Here is a 25,289-nt window from a genome sequence, read left to right as displayed (position 1 = left end):
TGTTCGGCGACCCGGAGCGTCCCTTGTGGGGCGGGGACGGGCTTGGGGCGCCCGACATCGTATCGGGCCACGCCGAACAAAAAAGGCTTTGGATCACGCGGCTGGGAACGTTTTTTCGTCCGACGCGCCCCAAATCCCTTGGGGGGCGCTTTGAGGATGCGGTTGAAGATGCTCTTAGAGTAATCAACTCTATAGGTTTCATGATAGATTTGGTAGGCACTCTTTCAATGATTTGTTTGAAGGGATGGATTTTGTTTTGAACAGGCAAAGGTGCCATTGGCACCAAAATATATTAATCACTCAACAACAGTTTACATAGTATGCTTGTATGCAACATTGTCGCACTTCATGGTCGGTAACAACTCCTCTCGCCTATAAACCAAGTTTATGTAGGAAACTCCTGAATTTTGGCTACTGAAGAAACGACCAGCCCTATCCAAAAGGAAGAAGGAAAAAGTGGTAGGATTATCCGTCCGTCCACGTGACGCCACGCGATAAACCTCGCGAATCAGACGAGCGTACTACATAGAAAGGAGATTTGGGGCAGAGGCGCGCCTCTGCTGCTGATTCGCGGTCGCAATGATGACGCGGTCCAGCCCAGACCAGCGTAGCTGCAGAGGAAGCAATGCAGACTACTATGCAGTGAAGGGCATCAAAGCGGTGGAGGTTGACTGACGCTCAATATGTCACGACCATCATCAGCCATCGCTCCCCTTCCTAGTCTGGTTCGGCCGCGAACAGAGGGAGCAAAAGAAGCAATCCTGATCTCTGCAAGAAATCAAATGATCCGATTTTTCTGGTGCCGAGCCACGTCACCGCTGCCACCTTTGGTGCGCGCGCGACGGCGTCGAAGAAGCGATCCTCCATCATCATCATCACAGCGTCATTGCGAGATCGCCACTCCTCGACCGTTCCTCAAGCCTCTGCCGGCACGGAGCTAGGAGGAAGATGAGCAGCAAATTTCATGGGAAATTTATCAGTGTGGCTGCTTGTCGTGAGTGGATAGGCAGCTGGGGTGGTGGTTAAAGAATCGGACTACGTACGGCAGCATGGGTGGTACTGGTAGGAGCGGCTAAGATAATCCGGGGAGCCCAAGTTACAAGGGTAACCATCGTTTTGTTTTGTTGGTACCTAGGCGAGGCGACGCGAGACCCCGAGCGGTGGTGGATTCGGACAGGAGCCGGCCGTGCCGGACTGCCGGGCGATAAACATTGGAGCTAGGGTCCGGCTTTCCTGGATCTTAAAAATGTCACTCTGTCCCTCGCCTCTCATCTGTGACTGCTTGCTGGGAATGGAAGAACAATGGCCGGGATACCAGCAGCAAGAGAAGGAGATGGAGGCGGAGGCGGAGCACGGGCACGCATTTGGTAGTACGCAACGGGCATGGTTTTATGCGCGCAGCGCAGTGCAGTGAGTGCAGCGCGTGAGCTGACATGACGGGTGCTGCTGATTAACACGGCCGGCCCGGACTGAGCATAGTAAAAACGCAGCGCTGCCGCTGCGTTCCGTCGTACTACCCTTTGTGCACTGTTGCCCTTTGGGCTTTGGATCGATCGATCGATCCTGGGGGAAAAAATCTCAACGAGTTCAATGAATGGAGTACCACCAACTGCGTTTACTCCACTGCTCACTTCATTAAAAGGTGCTACTCTCGTAGTAGTACTATCCGTCACAACCGTAGCTGCTCGTGGGCGTGAAGGCTGCTGCGGTGCGGCATCGGCATCGGCATCGATCGGCGGCGAGGAAACCCAAGTTTCCAGCTGCTACACACAAGGAAGACAGTGACAGTCGGCATGGCCATGCTGGTGCGGTTGCGTGTGCGCGTGCCGGCGTGCGTGCGCGCGCCAGCCACCGGACCCTGACCGCTGCCCGCCTCACCACACATCACGCCGCCCGTATGTGGACCCACACCCTCTGCTTCCGGCTGCGTGCAGAGTTTTTCCTCATATTTTTTGCGAGGGGACTAGGGGAGGGTGTGAGAAATGTTGATCCAGATTACAAGCCCGGACTACCTCTATTCCACGGGCTACGGCCCGTGATCCACAGCCCGCGTGTAGCCATCATCGTGCAGCCTGTTTTGCAAACACCAGATGTTCTGTAAAAAAAAAATGCATTTTAAAGCATCTACAACAGTACATAAATTTGTTGTTTACAACACTCACTTTTGTTTTGTTGTGCACAAACCACTCCACATGTCTTTTTTTGAACAATGTTGGCACCTGTTGACGTTCATTATACAAATATTTCAGTTGTTTTGTTTCATATGTTTCTTTTATTCTAGCGGGAGCATATGAGCTTGGGAGCTGAAACTCCGTTTCACACAACGACAAAGAAGGCCGGGTTGCTGAATTTTGATCCATGCGAGTTGCAACATGTAGTCACCTTGTTCGAGCTGGAGAAGATGACGTGTCCTAGCACACGGTGCCAAAACTGATGACCGTGAAATTGTTTTCTCTCAATTATTATGCCCGTCTCAACAAGAGATAGGTAGTTGAAAATAAAGAAGGCCAAGGTCGACTTTGAGGCGTGCAGGATTTTCTCGAGAAAAAACGGACGAGGCAATAGATGTTGGTCGAGAAGATACGTCTCATGATAATGCATCCCAACATAATGGGCGGATGGCAAGGCGACCTCACATCGCGGGATTACGTCAGCGGAGACCTTGGCATCAGGTTGGCATGTAACGAAACAAACTTGGGAGGGAGGGGTTCAGCCCGCGATGGTGCGTGATACTCTCTCTTCATGTTGTAGCTATGCTAATGATGTTGTTTTAGGTCTCTTTGATTTAAAGGATTTTTGCATATGAATCTTGACGGATTCAAATCCTTAGGAAATTTCCTACGGCGGTTTTTATAATTTAAGGATTGAACCCCGCATGATTTTTAATGGGAAATATTTTGCACTAGATTTCACAAGAAATCTGGTAGCCACAAAAAAAAATTCTCAAGAATCTTTTGATTTATTTGTAATAAAATCAAATAAACTTTCGAGCACGCCGATGAAACCTTATAGAATGGGAGTGGGTATGGTATGCAATATTTTATGAATTCGTCCTATTTTTTTATTCATGTATTTGGTGCTTAAATTGTGTTTGTATTTGCATCTAAAAAATAAAATGTTGCATTAGGGATCTTAAAAGGTTCGTCCTGCACATCATCCTCTAAAACATTGTGCCGTTTCCGGATCTTAAAAGCTTCATCATGCACATCATCCTCTAAAACCATTTTGGATGAACGTGGGATCTGATAGAGTTGTCTTCACTATGTGTTCTTTATATTTACTGTAGTAGAAATTCTTTTTTCACCTAAAAAGCGGGAGCGAAGGGCCAAAACTTGAAGCGGGACCCACATGTCATCCTAGGTAAACCTTCCGAGAACAAAAAAAAAAATCTCTCTTTCTTTGATCAAGTTGAGTTCTACGATGGCGACGACCGCATCGTGTCCTCCTTCCGCTCACCCGATTCGCATCACCACCTCCACCGCCGGAGCGCGACTGACCTCTGCTTACGGGAGCAGAGCCGGCCACGCCGCCGCACGACCGCCGCTCCCCACCATGGCGAGGGCTCCGCTGCCGCTTCCGCGCGCGCCGCTGCTCCGGCGGCTGCTCCTGGCGGGCGCGCTCGCCGCGTCCTGCTCCTGCTTCCTCCTCGTGCTCCAGGCGCATGCCTCCGCGCCGCCGCCGCGCTACGACGGCTTCGCCTACGGCGGCGCGGGCTCCTGGAAGGACGCCGTGGTCGTCGAGGCCTTCCTCGACCCGCTCTGCTCCGACAGCCGCGACGGGTGGCCCCCGCTCAAGCTGGCCGTCGAGCGCTACTCCCCGCGGGTCTCGCTCATCGTCCACCCCTTCCCGCTCCCGTAAGATCGCGCCGCACCTTAATCCGTCTCTTCCCCCTCTCCTCCAGCTCTGTTTCAGTTATCTGTGCTCCAGGGTCTCGGGATCCTATTCCTATCAGTATCAGTCGCAGTGCTAAGTAAAGTAGCGTTTTTGGAGCAGTTTTCCGTTGCACGAGTGCATGGAACTGTCTTGTGTATTTCTGATCCTGCGAAATTTGGCCGAAGGATGTCTTCTACAATTGCAATTTTGGCAAGTCCTACTAGTCTTCACTTGGCTAGTGTGAGTAGCTGTGTCACTCAGAGAGTAATTGCAAACTTGCTAACTTTATGAAATGGATATTTATTGGACGCTCTTCAGGTGCTGTCTACTCTGGGTTCAATTTTCCCTTTGAGATCGGTCCATGGCTATAGCCTAAAGGCTAGAGTTATACTTATAATGCTACTGATTAGCTGTTGTAGAAGGGGTTGTGAGTGGTCAACTGTTTTCGGAGCTGATGGATAGGAATAGATAGTTTTGGGCCCTTTGGCATCTACACTCGAGAATTTAAGAGTTGGACTGAATCTTTGGATGTGTGTTATTTCGTTCAGACGTTGGTCATGTTTGGTCCTGTGATATTTATACTGAATTTGAACATGCAAATTTTTATTGGCTGGCAGCTCAGAACAACAAAGGGATTGTGTTTGCGGCTCTCTACTTATTCCGTGACCTGGCCTTGCATTTTCATTTACATAAAATCTGGCAGTAGAAGTGATTCTTAGCAAATGGTGCCATACACCTCATTCTATTTCTAACACCAGTTAACTATACTGCAAAACTGCAGGTATCACACCTATTCATTCATGGCCTGCCGTGCGCTTCATATAGCTAACCACTTGAATTCGTCATCAACCTATCCGTTGTTGGAGCTATTTTTCAAGAACCAGGTCTGTTGCATTTTTCAGTTTAGCACTTACCTTTTATTCTTCTTTTAGTTCCATCATTGCAGCTCATGTGGTGGTTTATCAGTTACCTATGCAAGTTATACTTTTTTGGAAAAAACTACCTATGCAAGTTATGGAACCCATTTGGATAATACTCCTCTAGGGATCTGTCATCAAATACTTCATGATTTCGAAATTGATAGTTACCTAACCAAATTGCAGGATTTTCCTTTTGTAGCTTTTGATACCCATGCGCTTAATTTTATTTTATAACACGCCATACTTGTTTTCCTCCAACTATGACGAGCAAACTGGCCTCTGAACTTTTATGACAACACCCAAGAGCAGCATTTAAATATAACATCACATACTTCATTTCATTGATTAATCAAAACATCTTATATTTTTGGACAGAGGTTGTAGTTTTCTTCTCATGCAGCAATAAATCTACTGCATATCTGCATCCTTCTTCCTTGTGCTCACTCTACGACACTTCTCAATAAGTAGCTTTACACAACGAAAGTTTGAACCAAACTGAATACTCCGAACAACAATCACCAGCCAACATTTGTCTTGGCTGTCCCGACAAACAATAGGACAAGCGAAACAGAGACCACCTCAGGAGAACTATGAGTTGCACACGCAGGATAGTCGCCACTCGGTCATACAATGCTAATATATTTTGAAATTAAAACGCGCAGGGAAAATTCTCCAACAGCGCGACATCGTCAGTGTCGAGCACCGCTGTAACCGGCGCGATATCAATGATGGCAGCCGAGGCAGTTGGCAACTCGGTGTCCGAGTTCCAGTCAGGCTTCAGCGACTCGAGGTCCGACTCGGCAGCGAGGGTTTCCTTCAAGGTCAGCTTTGTTTATTGCATCCTCAAGTACAGCGTGACAAGTTTTATGCATATTTCCTAGACATGTTTACTGTTCGTCGCACTGAAAAGAAAAAGACTCTAAACTGTGCACTTCTTCTGATCTACTAGTATGGGTGCACGAGAGGGGTTGCTGGTGCGCCCTTCTTCTTCGTGAACGGCTTCCTCCAGCCCGGAGCCGGATCGCCCATCGACTACGACACGTGGACCAGCATCCTGGACCCCCTCGTCGGGCGGCAAGGCCAGAAGGTTGAGATGTTCACTTCTGCTATGTAGGAACTACAAGTGCCTTGTTATGTGGATGTTTATCGAAGGATGCCAGAGCTTGGTCACTGTTGTACAGACAGCCGGGTGTGTGTACAACACTGGTCATTGGTCAATACTAGCATGTCCATCTTGTCTGTGTTCTCTATTACTTCTGTATCATGAAACTCTGTTTTCGGTCAGACGAAAGTGTCTATTCTGTGTAGCTAGCGATAATATGAAATTAGATTCGCGAAGAAAAAGATGAAATTGCTTTCCGGATCGGATAATGCTGGGTGAGCTGATTGAGGCGTGTTTGGCCGCTCGTGCCTATCTAGGACGTGCATACGTCTGGCGACAAATGTGATCCTCTCTGCAGAGTGTGGCTCCCTCTGATTCGATCACCAAAGGAGCATCACATTTGCTTGCCTCATTGGACCTCGACCTAACCGTACTCAACATTTGCCCTTTCTGCGATGAGCGCGTGACCCTGACGTGGTGTGCCGGCGTGGCTGGCAGGTGACCATGGGGTACAACCAGCGGCGCACGGACGATATGGTCGGTGGTATGGATATGGTGGGCTGGTGGCGACGGGGAGGACCAAGAGGCGACCATTGTTTCGCCGTGTCGCGCTGGGTCCATCCGTTTATTGGTTCGAGCGTGTAGGAGACGATCATACTACTATACTGCCAGCTTGGTGGTTCTCGGGTCAAAATTAATCCCGTCCATGTCACATGTGATCAATTCTGAAATGATGGTAATCCCATGAGATGTGACGATTTTGGAGACTCAGTGGCAGCACATTCTTCTTGTTCCCTGTCCCCCGGCGTACGCACTCAACTTCTAGATGTCAACAAGCCATGACAGAGTCCATTAATCCAACAAAATCATGACGATATAGTAATTGTAATAGCCGGATATATACATGCATGACAACACTCCCCAACGAAAACTATCATATTTTTTTTAAAAAAAGGTCTACACAAATCATTTTTGCTTGTGTTCAAGAGGTAACACAACTACAGTATAATAATAATAAAGTACACCATTATGAGTTCTTCTACACCATTATGTATGGGAGGTAAGGAGTCGTGCAACCATATGGAATATCACACACAAAATCTAGCTCCCTAGAATCCATGTCGTACGACAATAGTTTTGTCACTGATTTGTCGGAGCCACGCATATTCGTGCATACTATGGATATCATATTCTGTTCTGGGTGGACGATAACACCGAAACATTGCGCAAACGACGAGTACTTCTCTCCGAACAGCTGCAGGTGGCTGGTGCTGTGCTTCAATATTCAAGTTTCGCAACTAGAATCTTCAAGAGCCCACAGTGACAGTTCAGAAGGACCATAATTTGCTAGATGCAATTTTCCACGTGATTGAAAAACATGAGCACCACTAGTATGTGGCGTGGGATAAGGAATAACGCTGTGATTTCCCTCCAAGTCGACGGCGGCTATAACAAAGCCATCATCGGAGGACACATATAGCACCCCGTCGAGAAAGGTGCTACTCGAGATGGTGCCAAACGCGCCGGGCTGGTCCCAAGGGCTTGTACGCGTCCAAACCCCAGTTTCAGCGGAGTAGATCCTCACCGATTCGATGTAACGCCACACTTTTGTTTCCCGCGAAAATGCATGAGTAAGCTCAAACACATGGAAGTGAGAAGACACGGCGGGGTCGAACCCGAGTCGAGCCTCCGACACCCTGTCGGCCCATTCGGAACGGACGGTCACCCATGTCTTGGCGGCGGGATTGCACACCACGTAATTCCACATCTGATTCGATGGTCGACATAGGAGGAACCCGTTGCAGCAGTCCGACACTTCAACCCCCGTAGCGGTGGGTATAAACGGGAGGGAGGGGTCGATGTGAGGGCCCCAGCTCCCCGCCACGCTCTGGTAGCAACGACATGCCAGTCCGGTGCTGAAGTTATTGTAGAAGAAGCCTGCGAGGATTGAACGGGGCAGCTTCTTGCGGTTATCGGGGTGGAAGACGAGGTCGCGCCACCGCCTGCAGACGCACTTGCAGCAGCGGGTGGACTTGAACGGCACCCGTGAGATGATCTCGACGAGGAGGTCGTCGGAGAGCTCGGAAACCGGGCTCAGCTTCGTGCCCCTCTTCTGCTTATTCCTGCTGGAGCGCCTTGGCATCGCTAGCAAACCTAGAGATCCAGGCAAAGTGAATGGCGGCGAGGGTTTCCGTGCGGGTAGGAGTCGTGCACTCGTGCGGAGACGGAAAGATATCTTACGATTCATGTATATGGGCTTATAGCTGGGCCGTATTACCAGTCGAAACTCGAATTTGTTACAGGTTTACATGCATGCATGAGACTTGGTTAAAAAAATAAATCTATAAGAGTTTCTAAAAAATAAACTACATGAAATTTATACGAAATACATCACCACTTAATGAATGCCAGGGAGCGACATCCGTCTGCTAGTCACCTATTTTTCTTTGTTTTAGTTTTTACATCACCAATTTTCTTTTTGGCCGTTCCAGGTGATGTATTTTACATTACCTGTGCAGTTCTAGTGATGTAAAATAGATCGCTGTGCTAGAAAAATTTATGCAATGTTCTATAATTTGGCACATTTCAAATGAAATTTGGGGTCGACAGATAGTTTAACACTACATAGACCCTTCGATTCTAGATAGCACTATGACACTCGACACTTCTTCAATCTAGACACCTAGTCAGAGTCCCAAAATGATAGGGCAAAGGTGTCCGATCTTTCGATGAGATGGGGATAAATCGATTTGTTGGTGGGGTTCGTGCTTGACGATCCGACTACACGTGCAAAACTCGTGCGCCAATGCAATCACTAGGACAATCTCCGGGAGTTACTGATCTTGCGGGAGCACGATCAGCCTGACCAGCAAGGGTCTTAATTCCTACCTGAAATCGAGAAAAAGTAAGAACTAAAGATGCAATCAGAATATTGCGAATAGAGATGAAAGCTTGATTGATAATGGTGGGATTCCGAATAGTCGGTCTTGTTCTGGGCGTTGGGCTCAAAAGAAGAACACGTAGTTGCAGCAATTGGCTAACTTTTAATCTAATCAAAATTCAAGTTCTAATGACGGCTACAGAGGGTTATATATGGGGGAAGTCAAGGGATTTTCGTCCAACCAGCTAGGGTTGGCCAAAAACACCCCTAAATGGGCCTTCCTCCACTTATATGGCCTCTTAAAATCCCCTAAAATACCTAATCCGAAAATACATGGGTCTGGCCCATTAAATAAGGTGACACAGCACCATAAATAACTCTTTGGACGAATTTCATGATGGAGTAACTTCTATAATTCATCCAAACATCGTTGCTTCACTATGGTGGCTTCAATGTTCTGAAATCCTCGCTTGCAACGCCATCCCGAATCCTTGCAGGTCTGTTGCCATCTCCATGCACGTTCCCAATCCAATGCTTGGCGTCCATGCTAGATCCATTCCTAAATAATATAAATACATTTGATTTAGGCAACATCATATTCTCATATATATCAGGAAGGATTCCTAGTAACGAATGTACCTGAGATGTGGTTGTAGAAGTATTGGTTGTATCTATCATAGGGATGTCCTCATCATCCTCCCCTACTTGAATTGAAGTCGTCCTCGACGTAGTCTGATCTTTTTCACCAATATATGCCTGCAAATCGGAGGTTGTGATGTCCTCATCACAAAACCCGTCGTCCTCCGATTGCTCGTTGGCCCTGTGGATAATCGACTCCCAAAATTCGGAGTTCACCTCCGTGCCTCACGACTTAATCTGAATGGTTGAATGTAATAACCCAGAACATAGGATCAACGAAGGGTAGAGTTATAAATGGGATGTGCATTTCATCGCAAAACGAGGGAAATTTTCACGCCTTAATGCATAAAAACCTAAGAGAGATCGAGGTTCTCTCTCATTGCAATTATGGTTTAAGCAATGTGAGTGTTGAGAATTTCGACATGATATCTTTTGTAACTTGTTGATTTTGGGAGATGATTTGAATTGATAATTCATTTGAATTAAAACAAATGAAGTAATAGATCAACAATATATAAATGAATTATGAATTCATAATTCAAATCACTTTATAATTCAAATCACATTATAATTCAAATAGTATCATATATACATACATAAGTCAAATCACATTATATATATACACAAATAATTCATAAGTAAATGTTAATATTACACAAGAGCTCATAAGAAAAACTTGAGCTTTATTGATTATACAGACACATTACATTGTCTTTACAATATTTGTCATACAAGAATTGGATGGAATAATAAATGGAACATAATTACAATAATTGGATGAATAATAAACAAAATAAAATAACATTACAAGGATTTGATTCTATCCTAGATCCTACACTAAGTGTCTTGGAAGGATTTGTCCCTGGATCATCTCAAGCTTTGAAACCTGCAAAACAAGTAGAAGAACTAGACAGGGGGTTAAAAACAAGTGTTTAGGCCAATTGTCACTGTCCAAGACTTGGCCAGAACCAAGATAGACACCAACAGACCAAACCTGAGCCAATCATGGGCTCAAGTTTCACCAAAGTATACACACAGCTCATAGAGCTGCTGTGCATCCAACAGCAAGCAAAGACCATGGCTTAGTCACCAAGTCTGGACAGGCTTGTGTGTCACAGCCAAGGTGAACCAACAGTCAGTATAAAAGGGTAGAAACCACCATAAACAATTCACAAGTCGACCAGATAAGCATTCACCAAGCAACCAGCCATGAACAGTGCATAGTTCATCTCTGTTCTTGCTCAAGAACAGCAAAACCAACCACTGAAACCATCCATTCATCCAAATCAACCAACCAAAACCCAACAGAGACATGACAACTTAAGCAAGATCACCAGGAGCTAGGAGGAGCAGGGCAAGTAACCAGAAACATCAAGCAACAGCTCAACAGCAACTGAGCATAGCCATCTAGCTAGGAGCTGGAACAAGGTATAACAAATACCTGGAGAGGATCCAGTGGATCCAATCCATTTTTATAGCATGACACAAGGCATAAGGTGAGCAGATGCTCATGGGGTTGTTATCACTTGGTGTTGACCAAGGATCACTGGCAGAAGTGGAGCAGTTAGAGCTCAAGATCATCTAGATAGTATTCATGTGAAAATAGACAAGCATAGATGCACAGATAGCACCAGTAGAGGATATACAAGTACTAGAAGATACCAAAACCCACCTAGTGAGATCCTAGCCAATGAAACCATCAGATTAACCCTTTATTTCTTCACAGAAAAGCACAGTGGCATTCGTAACATGTATGATACCCTACTGTGCAAGCAAAGATGAGTAGCTAACAAGAACTAGTCAAACTGTGTGAGCAACCAAGCAGTAGCAAGGCTACTGTGCTCACATCAACCACCAATCCATCCATTTAAACCAAAGCTATAAGTCATCATCATCCAGAAATTGATTCAGACTTTAATTATCTCCAAATGGATCATGGAGATATCAAATCATATACAACATTGCATATAATCAACATTGCATAAGCAGTTCATCCATAATTAATCCATAAAATCATACATACACAGTAATACATGCATTAACAATGAAATAGCATCATTGAGAGGCAATAGTAGCATGGACCATTGCAGCCTAACCATTGGATCTTGTCCAATGAGCTATGGATAGAAACAGCAGCAACACACACTTGTGCATTAGCTAGAGCAAGCATAAGTCACAACAGTAGCTAGATTAATCCATTCAATCAGCCAAGGATCAAAACCGGTAACTAGACACTAGCATATGTTGATCAAATGGATCAATTAGATCAAGTCTAGGCATAGCAGAGCATCACAAGCATGCAGTGATCCAAGAATTGGATCAAATGGATACTACACAGGGCATAGGTGAGCAGCACTGACACCACAAGTGTCAACAGTGCTAACCTAGGTCAACAGCAAGGCCACTAGCAAGAAATGGCATAGCACAGAAGCATCACTGGATAGGATAGGATAGGGTGAACAAAAGCACGAGTGAGCATATGAACAACACAAGGACATAAACAAATAGGATAGGCCTAGCACAGAGAACCAGCAAGAATTACACAGGCATAAGCATAGCACCAGTAAGCATAGATAGGCTAGATATGATCATGACATCAGTAGGCTTAGGAGAAGAAGACACAAGCACAGCAGTACAACCAGCACATCAGCAGCATACGCATAGGAGAAGCAGTAGGCACAGAACGAGCAGCTGGAGAGGATATGAAGTGGGGAGGAGTAGCAAGAGGTTACTTGGCGAGTCATGGAGGAAACCATGGCGGCATGTTGGCACGGCCAGCCACGGCGGAGCCAAACCGCGGCCAGCCAGTGCCAGATCGCGCATAGACGATGTGGGAGGCGGCAAACACCCAGGCATGCCGAGAGGATGCAGATCGACGGCGTTCGTCGAGGAACTCGACGGCGTCTGCGAGGGTCGAGCACGCACACGAGCCGCAAAGGAAGAAGACGTCAGATCGACACAGATGAGGAGGTGCGTCGTCGCGCGCTGCGTCGATTGTGACCCACGGCGAGCCCTAGCACCGCCGGAGACGGCCGGAGCAAGGCGACGACCATGACGGCGGCGCCATCGCCTTAGAGTCGCCAGATAGGTTAGGGTTTGCGCGAGCGTGAGAGAGAGAGAGAGAGGCGAGTGAGTGAGGCGGGTCGACGTGCTCGGTTCCCACCGAACCGTTTTGGTCAGGCCCAAATGGGCTGACCAAATGGGCTCCCTTAGTGGGCTACCCCAATTGGGCTAGAGGGGTATTTTAGTCTTTTTATTTTTAAAATAACCTTTTAATTCGACCAAGTTCTAAATAATGATAAATACCTCTAAAAATCCAAGAAAATGGGATTAATGAATTAATAATTATTCTTAATAAGAATAAAATAGTAAATAGAATTTACAACAAAGATTCAAATGTTGAAATTTTTGAATTTAAATATGAACTTGGAATTTTAAATTTGCAATTTTCCTTTGATCTAAAAATCATGAAAAATTCCAAATGAACTCTAATATTTGTTGTTCAAATATTTTCATAATAAACTCTATTATTCCAAGTCATTTATTTTAAAGATTTAGAATTTTCCAAAAAGGAAATATCTCAATGTTCCAAAATTCATTTTATTTCCAAAAATGAGGAAAACTCTATTATTTCAAATTATTTATTTGAAATAAATATTTTCCAAAGGAAAATTTCTATTACTCTTAATTCCTTTTCTTTTTAGAAAAGAAAACAATGTTAAATGATTTGAAGAATTTATAAATTACTGCCAAAGGCATAAATACTTAACTCAAACCTAAATCTTAAATCCAGGGTAAGGGATTCAACATGAAATAATACACCCATGCATGCATAATTTGGATTTTATAACATTGTCCTTACCGAACAATGATACTTATCTACATAACCCGAGGTCCGGGTTCCATCCAACACATCGAACTACATTATCTCGCAGTCACCAGGTAAGTTCACCCTTGCTCATGTCATCTTGATTATTTTATATCAAGTTACCCGCAAAAGTACTATACTTATCATTCCTGCATTGAAAATCAAATGTTACTTTTCCAATTATGAATATGACTATGTGGTGGGCAATGGAACCATGGTATGTGTTGATATGGTGGAGGTTCCATTGCAAGGGTTCTACTAATATAGGACTAATCACCAATGTTGTCTAGTGATTCTAGCGCCGTACAATTCGCGTTAACCATGAGATCTATAATGGCTCTGGGAAAGTCAGCTGTATCTTTTCTCTCTTGCATATCAACGGATTTGATAGAGCCTGGCTGGGTGTTGGGATAACACTGCAGTAGGTTGGGAAATCCTTTTAAATCCCCATCTATGTGGATGAGAGGCTCTACCGTCTATGAGGGATTGTTCATAGTACATCAAGGGTAAAGCCGTATGATCGGGAGATGTCTACCGGGTATGTACGAATGGACAAAAGGGTGGGTATGCAGGTTCGCGGAGAAGGAAGTGATTGGCTTGGATCTTACACATGGCCCCACACCAAGGAAGTGTGGACGAGAAACGCGCCTCAGTTGGTATCAAGGATAAGTTCTCTTATGGGAAAAGTAACGCACCTCTGCAGAGTGTATCAAATTGTGGCTGCCACTCCCTGTGCCGGGAAGGGAACTACAAACGCGGCAGGAAAGGAACTCCGTAAAGTTATGCTCAACCTGTGAAGACTGGCGGGCATAGTTTTCAGAATAAAATAAACCTTTTGAAGAAATATTTTCGAAACATGCATTGACCTGAGATTTTCTGATCAATGGTCGTAGCTAGTGCATCAAACACCATTTCTCTTTTGAACTTGCTGAGTACCTCTGTGCTCACTTTCTTCCGACATCCTTGCTAGACTGTGACAATGAAGTGGAGGCCACCGACGGAGCACCAGAAGGAGATTACGAGCTGGTCTATAAGGAACCTGATCTGTCCGGAGGAGTGGAAGGCATGGACTATGGGATAGTCTACGGAGCTGCCAACAATGACGCGGAGGAGTAGTGTCTTACCCTAGTTATCTTAGAGTCGAGCAACGTAGTAGCTTACCTAAATAAGTTGCTGAGCTCAGTTTAATCTTTGTGTTGGTTTGTAATAAGACTTCAGTATTATCTTAGGGTGTTCTCATCGGACCTGTGAGAATACCAACTTGTTAAGACCATGATTATAATATAATCTAGAGTGTTATGACCTGCAATGTTTCTGTTGTACCACTCTAAGGGATGTGATATTTGTGAAGAAGTCCCTTCATGAAGATCATATCAACGATTTGTATACTACAACATGAAGTGGTATGCTGGGTCACCGCATTGAAGCAGCGATAGATGCTGAAGCACCGGCTGGTGGCGAAGGACCAGCGGTAGAAGTCGAAGCTTTGTCGGCTGCAGCAGCGCGCTTTGCAGCCAGGTTGATGTGGAAGTCAAACTCCGCCTAGACGAGCTCCGGGTGAGCGGCTGATACGTCTCCAACGTATCTATAATTTCTTATGTTCCATGCTAGTTTTATGACAATACCTACATGTTTTATTCATACTTTATATCATTTTGATGCATTTTCTGGTACTAACCTATTAACAAGATGCCGAAGCGTCAGTTCCTGTTTTCTGCTGTTTTTGGTTTCAGAAATCCTACACAGGAAATATTCTCGGAATTGGACGAAACAAAAGCCCACGGCCCTATTTTCCACGGAGTGTTCCAGAACATTGAAGAAGAGTCGGAGAAGGCCAGCAGGGGGCACCCCATAGGGCGGCGCGGCTGGGCCCACTGCCGCGCCCAGGTGTGGGGAGCCCACCCCCTGGCTCCCCCGACGCTGCCTCTTCGCCTATATATTCCTCCGTATCGGAAAACCCTAGTACCATCAGTCATATTCCACGAGCCGCCGCCATCGCGAAGCCAAGTTCGGGGGACAGAAGTCTCTGTTCCGGCACGCCGCCGGGACGGGGAAGTGCCCCCGGAATCCATCTCCATCGACTCCATCGCCATCTTCATCGCCGTTGCTGTCTCCCATGATGAGGAGGGAGTAGTTCTCCCCCGAGGCTGAGGGCTCTACCGGTAGCTATGTGGTTCATCTCTCTCTCCCATGGTGTGATCTTTATGTGATCATGAGCTTTGTAATCTAGTTGAATATGTAGATGTTGCTCTTGTCTATTATGCACTCTAGAGGTTACTTTAATATGAACTTCGGAGTCACTCTCCACGGTGTGATGGTGACAGTGTGTGCATCGTGTGTGATTCCTTTATGACGTTGTGGAGCTTGTTTACTCCGGCTTGAGGTGTGCTTTTGCAGCCCTACACAATGAATGGTGTTTGTTATCCAACAAGAGAGTGTTTGAGAGTAGCATTTATTTATTCAATTATGTGATCATTGTTGAGAGTGTCCACTAGTGAAAGTATGATCCCTAGACCTTGTTTCTAAGCATTGAAACACCGTTTCCAACAAATTCTGCTACATGTTTGCTTGCTGCCATTTTTTATTTCAGATTGTAATTACTACTTATAATCATCCATATTACTTGTATTTCACTATCTTTTCGCCGAACTAGTGCACCTATACATCTGACAATGTGTTGGGGACACAAAAGACTTCTTGTATCTTAATTGCAGGGTTGCTTGAGAGGGATATCTTTGACCTCTACCTCCCTGAGTTCGATAAACCTTGGGTGATACACTTAAGGGAAACATGCTGCTGTTCTACAAACCTCTGCTCTTGGAGACCCAACACTGTCTACAGGAATAGAAGCGTGCGTAGACATCAGAGGCGCAGAACCACGCCATGGCCTCCTCGTCGACCTTGTGGATGGTCATCCACATGTACTCCCGGTGGATTTGGTGCTCCTCCGAGCGGGAGATGACCTTGAATGGCGGGGCGAGGAACTCCTTCTCCTCACGACTCCGCACGTCGTTGAAGTTGATTGGTGCCGCGTGGCCCATCAACCGTCACACCATCGCGTTGTACACGCGGGTGGCAAGCTCCGACATCTCAAATGTGTCGAGCCATAGGCGCTTCTCGGCTCGGGTTATCTCAAAGGCCCAACTGCCGGAGGGCCGGATCCGGACAAAGAGGAACCCAATGCTGCTCCTCAAGCGGCGAGGGCGATGTTTTTTCGTGGGGGGGGGGGCACGATGCGGCAAGATTGTATCTACAAGCAGCTGTGTGTGGCGGCGTAGCACATGAGACAGATAGACCGCACGCAAGAAAGAAGATAAAATGGTGGTTAGGACGCGCGGATGACCTTTTTGGATATATATTTTTTGGCTTTACATAACATGTTGGAGCCTGTATTTTGGCCGGTGACGTATATGCCAATTATTTTGCATATACATTAGGCTTAGAGCATCTCCAGTCGCGTCCACCAAAACGTCCCCCAAAGCGTGCCGGATTGAGCGTTTGGGGGACGTGTTTTGTTCGTGCCGCGTTTGGGGGACGTCGCTCCCCAGTCGGGTCCCCCAAACAAAATTTCGGAAATTTTACACTTAAGCGAGATTCGATTAAATTTATCCAAACTTGGTATATATTACATAGATTCGAACTAGATTCGACTAAATTTAAACTAAACCTAATCTAGTAGTACTTGCGGAAGCCGGGGGCGTCGTGGTACTGATGGAAGTTGTACATGTCGTCGGTGATGACCTCCTGCTTGACGCGCTCGTCGGGCTCGTCGATGGGCTTGTCCTTCACCAGGCCCCTTGGCCCTGCCTCGCCGTCGTCGGTGAGGCCCACGAGCGGCTTGCCGGAGTCGCAGATGGACATGGCGATCGCTGTCTCGACGTCACCCCTCCAGGCGTCCTTGTCGTTGAGAGAGGCCAAGAACGCCGCTTGTAGCCCTGGGCAGCCCTCGGGGTCGTTGCTGCTGGCGATGAGGCGCTCCTGCCGCTCGTACTCCGCGAGCAGCGCCTCCTGCGACGCTTCCTCCAGCTCCCCCTTCACCTCCGGCTTCGGGATGAGGAGAGTGCCGCCGCACCTCTCTTGATGCCGCCGACTGCCGCTACCGCTGCCTCCGCGCCTCGTCTTGACGGGCGTCACCGGCTCCTCCTTCACGCGATTGGGGGCGGTGTAGGGCGCCAAGCGGTACGACGAGGACGGCGTCGATCGGGCCGGTCCCGAGGAAGAAGAGTTCAAGGAGGACGAGTACGTGGTCCTCCTCGGCTGCCATTGCGCAGTGGAAGACGGTGGCGGTGAGGGAGGCGCCTCCAACCTTGGAGCGCCGTTGCGGATGCCGCGGGTGACATTGTCGAGGGTGCGCCCCGGAACGCCCCAGAACAGGGCGCGCCCATCCCTATTCCAGCTGTTCGCACCGACGAGGCCGGTGGTGCTGCGCATCTCGACGTCTTACTTGGCCTTGAAGTACGTGGGCCACCAGTTGTCGAGGGTACTCCTCGGCAATGCCCTCCGATTGGGGCTTAGGGTTGATGGAATCCTGTAGGCTGATGTTACGTCTCTGACGTATCGATAATTTCTTGTGTTCCATGCTTGTTTTATGACAATACCTACATGTTTTGTTCACACTTTATGATGATTTTATGCGTTTTCCGGAACTAACCTATTGACGAGATGCCGAAGTGCCAGTTCCTGTTTTCTGCTGTTTTTGGTTTCAGAAATCCTAGTAAGGAAATATTCTCGAAATTGGACGAAATCAACGCCCAGCATCTTAGAATCCCACGAAGCTTCCAGAACACCCGAGAGCCACCAGAGGAGGGCCCTGTGGGCCCCAGATGATAGGCCGGCGCGGCCAGGGTGTGGGCCGCGCCCCCCTATTGTGTCGCCGCCTCGTCGACCTTCCGACTCCGCCTCTTCGCCTATATAAAGGTCCCTAACCTAAATCTTCGATACGAAAAAGCCACGGTATGAGAAACCATCCAGAGCCGCCGCCATCGCGAAGCCAAGATCTGGGGGACAGGAGTCTCTGTTCCGGCACGCCGCCGGGACGGGGAAGTGCCCCCGGAAGGCTTCTCCATCGACACCGCTGCCATCTCCACCGCCATCTTCATCAACGCTGCTGTCTCCCATGAGGAGGGAGTAGTTTTCCATCGAGGCTAAGGGCTGTACCGGTAGCTATGTGGTTCATCTCTCTCCCTATGTACTTCAATACAATAATCTCATGAGCTGCCTTACATGATTGAGATTCATATGATGAGCTTGTAATCTAGATGTTGTTATGCTAGTTGATGTCTACGCCCCCCTCCTTTTCCTGTAGACAGTGTTGGGCCTCCAAGAGCAGAGGTTTGTAGGACAGCAGCAAGTTTTCCCTTAAGTGGATCACCCAAGGTTTATCGAACTCAGGGAGGAAGAGGTCAAAGATATCCCTCTCATGCAACCCTGCAACCACAAAGCAAGAAGTCTCTTGTGTCCCCAACACACCTAATAGGTGCACTAGTTCGGCGAAGAGATAGTGAAACACAGGTGGTATGAATATATATATGAGCAGTGGCAACGGCACCAGAAAGTGCTTTGCCCAGGACAGTAAACAAGCAGTAGTAACGCAGTAGTAGTAACACAGTAAAACAGTAAACAAGCAGCGATAGCAGTATTTAGGAACAAGGCCTAGGGATTAGACTTTCACTAGTGGACACTCTCAACATTGATCACATAACAGAATAGATAAATGCATACTCTACACTCTTGTTGGATGATGAACACATTGCGTAGGATTACACGAACCCTCAATGCCGGAGTTAACAAGCTCCACAATTCAATGTTCATATTTAAATAACCTTAGAGTGTACGATAGATCAATTCGACTAAACCAAGTACTAACATAGCATGCACACTGTCACCTTCATGCTAAGAAAGGAGGTATAGATCACATCAATACTATCATAGCAATAGTTAACTTCATAATCTACAAGAGATCATAATCATAGCCTACGCCAAGTACTAACACGGATGCACACACTGTCACCATTACACCGTGTAGGAGGAATAAAACTACTTTAATAACATCACTAGAGTAGCACATATATAAATTGTGATACAAAACACATTGCAATCATAAAGAGATATAAATAAGCACTTCACTATGCCATTCATAACAGTGAATAAGTATTCTGTGAAATATAGCCTAAGAGACCCACACGGTGCACACACTGTCACCTTTACACACGTGGGACAAGGAGTCTCCGGAGATCACATAAGTAAAATTCACTTGACTAGCATAACGACATCTAGATTACAAGCATCATCATATGAATCTCAATCATGTAAGGCAGCTCATGAGATTATTGTATTGAAGTACATAGGAGAGAGATGAACCACATAGCTACCGGTACAGCCCCGAGCCTCGATGGAGAACTACTCCCTCCTCATGGGAGCAGCAGCGGTGATGAAGATGGCGGTGGTGTCGATGGAGGAGCCTTCCGGGGGCACTTCCCCGTCCCGGCGGCGTGCCGGAACAGAGACTCCTGTCCCCCAGATCTTGGCTTCGCGATGGCGGCGGCTCTGGAAGGTTTTCTCTGGTTTCGTCGAACGTATCAGGGTTTTCGCGATGGAGGCTTTAAATAGGCGGAAGGGCAAGGTCGGTGGACTTCTGCGGGGCCCACACTATAGGGGGGCGCGGCCCCCCCCTTGGCCGCGCCGGCCTAGGGTTTGGTGGCCCTGTGCCCCCTCTCTGGCGGTTCTCGTGTGTTCTGGATGCTTCCGGGCAAAATAGGAACCTGGGCGTTGATTTCGTCCGATTCCGAGAATATTTCTTTACTAGGATTTCTGAAACCAAAAACAGCAGAAACAAAGAATCGGCACTTCGGCATCTTGTTAATAGGTTAGTTCCAGAAAATGCACAAATATGACATAAAGTGTGCATAAAACATGTAGATATCATCAATAATGTGGCATGGAACATAAGAAATTATCGATACGTCGGAGACGTATCAGCATCCCCAAGCTTAGTTCTGCTCGTCCCGAGCAGGTAAAACGATAACAAAGATAATTTCTAGAGTGACATGCCATCATAAACTTGATCATATTGTAAACATATGTAATGAATGCAACGATCAAAACAATGTATATGTCATGAGTAAACAAATGAATCATATAGCAAAGACTTTTCATGAATAGTACTTCAAGACAAGCATCAATAAGTCTTGCATAAGAGTTAACTCATAAAGCAATAATTCAAAGTAAAGGCATTGAAGCAACACAAAGGAAGATTAAGTTTCAGCGGTTGCTTTCAACTTGTAACATGTATATCTCATGGATATTGTCAACATAGAGTAATATAATAAGTGCAATATGCAAGTATGTAGGAATCAATGCACAGTTCACACAAGTGTTTGCTTCTTGAGATGGAGAGAAATAGGTGAACTGACTCAACATAAAAGTAAAAGAATGGTCCTTCAAAGAGGAAAGCATCGATTGCTATATTTGTGCTAGAGCTTTTATTTTGAAAACATGAAACAATTTTGTCAACGGTAGTAATAAAGCATATGAATCATGTAAATTATATCTTACAAGTTGCAAGCCTCATGCATAGTATACTAATAGTGCCCGCACCTTGTCCTAATTAGCTTGGACTACCGGATCATCGCAATGCACATGTTTTAACCAAGTGTCACAATGGGGTACCTCTATGCCGCCTGTACAAAGGTCTAAGGAGAAAGCTCGCATTGGATTTCTCGCTATTGATTATTCTCAACTTAGACATCCATACCGGGACAACATAGACAACAGATAATGGACTCCTCTTTTATGCATAAGCATGTAGCAACAATTAATTTTCTCATATGAGATTGAGGATATTTGTCCAAAACTGAAACTTCCACCATGGATCATGGCTTTAGTTAGCGGCCCAATGTTCTTCTCTAACAATATGCATGCTCTAACCATATGGTGGTAGATCGCTCTTACTTCAGACAAGACGAACATGCATAGCAACTCACATGATATTCAACAAAGAGTAGTTGATGGCGTCCCCAGGAACATGGTTATCGCACAACGAGCAACTTAATAAGAGATAAAGTGCATAAGTACATATTCAATACCGCAATAGTTTTTAGGCTATTTGTCCCATGAGCTATATATTGCAAAGGTAGAGGATAGAAATTTAAAGGTAGCACTCAAGCAATTTACTTTGGAATGGCGGAGAAATACCATATAGTAGGTAGGTATGGTGGACACAAATGGCATAGTGGTTGGCTCAAGTATTTTGGATGCATGAGAAGTAATCCCTCTCGACACAAGGTTTAGGCTAGCAAGGCTATTTGAAACAAACACAAGGATGAAGCGGTGCAGCAAAACTCACAGAAAAGACATATTGAAAACATTATAAGACTCTACACCGTCTTCCTTGTTGTTCAAACTCAATACTAGAAATTATCTAGACTTTAGAGAGACCAAATATGCAAACCAAATTTTAGCATGCTCTATGTATTTCTTCATTAATGGGTGGAAAGTATATGATGCAAGAGCTTAAACATGAGCACAACAATTGCCAAGTATCACATTATCCAAGACATTTTAGCAACTACTACATGTATCATTTTCCAATTCCAACCATATAACAATTTAACGAAGAAGAAACTTCGCCATGAATATTAAAGGCTAAGAACACATGTGTTCATATGAACCAGCGGAGCGTGTCTCTCTCCCACACAAGCATTTATTCAAACAAAAACAAAAACAAAAGCACACAGACGCTCCAAGTAAAGTACATAAGATGTGACTGAATAAAAATATAGTTTCAAGAGAAGGAACCTGATAATTTGTCGATGAAGAAGGGGATGCCTTGGGCATCCCCAAGCTTAGATGCTTGAGTCTTCTTGAAATATGCAGGGATGAACCACCGGGGCATCCCCAAGCTTAGACTTTTCACTCTTCTTGATCGTAGTATATCATCCTCCTCTCTTGACCCTTGAAAACTTCCTTCACACCAAACTCGAAACAAACTCATTAGAGGGTTAGTGCATAATCAAAAACTCACATGTTCAGAGGTGACACAATCATTCTTAACACTTCTGGACATTGCCCAAAGCTACTGGAAGTTAATGGAACAAAGAAATCCATCCCACATAGCAAAAGAGGCAATGCGAAATAAAAGGCAGAATCTGTCAAAACAGAACAGTCCGTAAATACGAATTTTAAAATGGCACCAGACTTGCTCAGATGAAAATGCGCAAATTGAATGAAAGTTGTGTACATATCTGAGGATCACTCACGTAAATTGGCATAATTTTCTGAGTTACCTACAGAGAATTAGGCCCAGATTCGTGACAGCAAGAAATCTGTTTCTGCGCAGTAATCCAAATCTAGTATGAACCTTACTATCAACGACTTTACTTGGCACAACAAAACACTAAACTAAGATATGGAGAGGTTGCTACAGTAGTAAACAACTTCCAAGACACAAATATAAAACAAAGTACTGTAGCAAAATAACACATGGGTTATCTCCCAAGAAGTTCTTTCTTTATAGCCATTAAGATGGGCTCAGCAGTTTTAATGATGCACTCGCAAGAAATAGTAGTTGAAGCAAAAGAGAGCATCAAGAGGCAAATTCAAAACACATTTAAGTCTAACATGCTTCCTATGCATAGGAATCTTGTAAATAAACAAGTTCATGAAGAGCAAAGTAACAAGCATAGGAAGATAAAACAAGTGTAGCTTCAAAAATTTCAGCACATAGAGAGGTGTTTTAGTAACATGAAAATTTCCACAACCATATTTTCCTCTCTCATAATAACTTTCAGTAGCAACATGAGCAAACTCAACAATATAACTATCACATAAAGCATTCTTATCATGAGTCTCATGCATAAAATTATTACTCTCCACATAAGCATAATCAATTTTATTAGTAATAGTGGGAGCAAATTCAACAAAGTAGCTATCATTATTATTTTCATTATCAAATATAGGAGGCATATTGTAATCATAATCAAATTTATCCTCCATAGCAGGTGGTACCATAAGACTACTATCATTATAATCATCATAAATAGGAGGTAAAGTATCATCAAAGTAAATTTTCTCCTCAATGCTTGGGGGACTAAAAAGATCATGCTCATCAAAACCAGCTTCCCCAAGCTTAGAATTTTCCATAGCATTAGCAACAATAGTGTTCAAAGCATTTATATCAATAACATTCCCATTAGCATGCATATAAAGTTCCATGAGTTTTTTAATTTTCTCTTCAAACACATCATGTCCTAATTCAAGATAAAGTTCATAAAGATCTCTCATATTTTTGTTGTTTTCCATTATGCCTAACTAGTGTAAACAAGAAACAAAAAGTTGCAATTGCAGGATCTAAAGGAAATAGCTTCGAGTACTTACGGCGCCGGAAAATAGCTTAGTAGCCGAGATCCGGAGTGTGAGTACCTTTTACCTTTCCTCCCCGGCAACGGCGCCAGAAAATAGCTTGATGTCTACGCCCCCCTCCTTTTCCTGTAGACAGTGTTGGGCCTCCAAGAGCAGAGGTTTGTAGGACAGCAGCAAGTTTTCCCTTAAGTAGATCACCCAAGGTTTATCGAACTCAGGGAGGAAGAGGTCAAAGATATCCCTCTCATGCAACCCTGCAACCACAAAGCAAGAAGTCTCTTGTGTCCCCAACACACCTAATAGGTGCACTAGTTCGGCGAAGAGATAGTGAAACACAGGTGGTATGAATATATATGAGCAGTGGCAACGGCACCAGAAAGTGCTTTGCCCAGGATAGTAAACAAGCAGTAATAACGCAACAGTAGTAACACAGTAAAACAGTAAACAAGCAGCGATAGCAGTATTTAGGAACAAGGCCTAGGGATTAGACTTTCACTAGTGGACACTCTCAACATTGATCACATAACAGAATAGATAAATGCATACTCTACACTCTTGTTGGATGATGAACACATTGCGTAGGATTACACGAACCCTCAATGTCGGAGTTAACAAGCTCCACAATTCAATGTTCATATTTAAATAACCTTAGAGTGTACGATAGATCAATTCGACTAAACCAAGTACTAACATAGCATGCACACTGTCACCTTCATGCTAAGAAAGGAGGTATAGATCACATCAATACTATCATAGCAATAGTTAGCTTCATAATCTACAAGAGATCATAATCATAGCCTACGCCAAGTACTAACACGGATGCACACACTGTCACCATTACACCGTGTAGGAGGAATAAAACTACTTTAATAACATCACTAGAGTAGCACATAGATAAATTGTGAAACAAAACACATTGCAATCATGAAGAGATATAAATAAGCACTTCACTATGCCATTCATAACAGTGAATAAGTATTCTGTGAAATATAGCCTAAGAGACCCACACGGTACACACACTGTCACCTTTACACACGTGGGACAAGGAGTCTCCGGAGATCACATAAGTAAAATTCACTTGATTAGCATAACGACATCTAGATTACAAGCATCATCATATGAATCTCAATCATGTAAGGCAGCTCATGAGATTATTGTATTGAAGTACATAGGAGAGAGATGAACCACATAGCTACCGGTACAGCCCCGAGCCTCGATGGAGAACTACTCCCTCCTCATGGGAGCAGCAGCGGTGATGAAGATGGCGGTGGTGTCGATGGAGGAGCCTTCCGGGGGCACTTCCCCGTCCCGGCGGCATGCCGGAACAGAGACTCCTGTCCCCCAGATCTTGGCTTCGCGATGGCGGCGGCTCTGGAAGGTTTTCTCTGGTTTCGTCGAACGTATCAGGGTTTTCGCGACGGAGGCTTTAAATAGGCGGAAGGGCAAGGTCGGTGGACTTCTGGGGGGCCCACACTATAGGGGGGCGTGGCCCCCCCTTCGCCGCGCCGGCCTAGGGTTTGGTGGCCCTGTGCCCCCTCTCTGGCGGTTCTCGTGTGTTCTGGATGCTTCCGGGCAAAATAGGAACCTGGGCGTTGATTTTGTCCGGTTCCGAGAATATTTCTTTACTAGGATTTCTGAAACCAAAAA

At 45.4% G+C, this 25,289-nt stretch overlaps 3 protein-coding genes across 3 annotated transcripts in view; 2 read left to right on the top strand and 1 right to left on the bottom strand.

The window, feature by feature from the left end:
* The window catches only part of LOC127302745 (uncharacterized), a 146,720-nt gene that overhangs the window by 56,541 nt on the left and 64,890 nt on the right, over positions 1-25,289 (top strand). The gene's annotated exons all lie outside the window — the stretch shown is intronic.
* Positions 3,403-6,164, top strand: LOC127302747 (uncharacterized). Its single transcript, XM_051333290.2, has 4 exons — positions 3,403-3,854; positions 4,655-4,757; positions 5,456-5,614; positions 5,743-6,164. The coding sequence occupies exons 1-4, from the start codon at positions 3,421-3,423 to the stop codon at positions 5,905-5,907; spliced, it is 861 nt and encodes a 286-aa protein (XP_051189250.1). The 5' UTR covers positions 3,403-3,420; the 3' UTR covers positions 5,908-6,164.
* LOC127304342 (F-box protein At5g07610-like) lies at positions 7,181-8,038 on the bottom strand. The gene has a single exon (XM_051335030.1). It carries the CDS (start codon positions 8,036-8,038, stop codon positions 7,181-7,183), a length of 858 nt encoding a protein of 285 aa, XP_051190990.1.

Source organism: Lolium perenne, chromosome 5, assembly GCF_019359855.2.
Source record: "Lolium perenne isolate Kyuss_39 chromosome 5, Kyuss_2.0, whole genome shotgun sequence".
In the NCBI taxonomy this organism is placed as follows: Eukaryota; Viridiplantae; Streptophyta; class Magnoliopsida; order Poales; family Poaceae; genus Lolium; species Lolium perenne.
This window is presented reverse-complemented; position numbering and strand designations above follow the sequence as displayed.

Bases quoted from the DNA above. Each gene is read 5' to 3' on its own strand.
- LOC127302747 (XM_051333290.2), top strand. From the start codon at position 3,421: ATGGCGACGACCGCATCGTGTCCTCCTTCCGCTCACCCGATTCGCATC. The intron at 4,758-5,455 runs GTCTGTTGCATT...TAAAACGCGCAG, and splicing joins AGCTATTTTTCAAGAACCAG to GGAAAATTCTCCAACAGCGC. The intron at 5,615-5,742 runs GTCAGCTTTGTT...CTGATCTACTAG, and splicing joins CAGCGAGGGTTTCCTTCAAG to TATGGGTGCACGAGAGGGGT.
- LOC127304342 (XM_051335030.1), bottom strand. From the start codon at position 8,038: ATGCCAAGGCGCTCCAGCAGGAATAAGCAGAAGAGGGGCACGAAGCTG.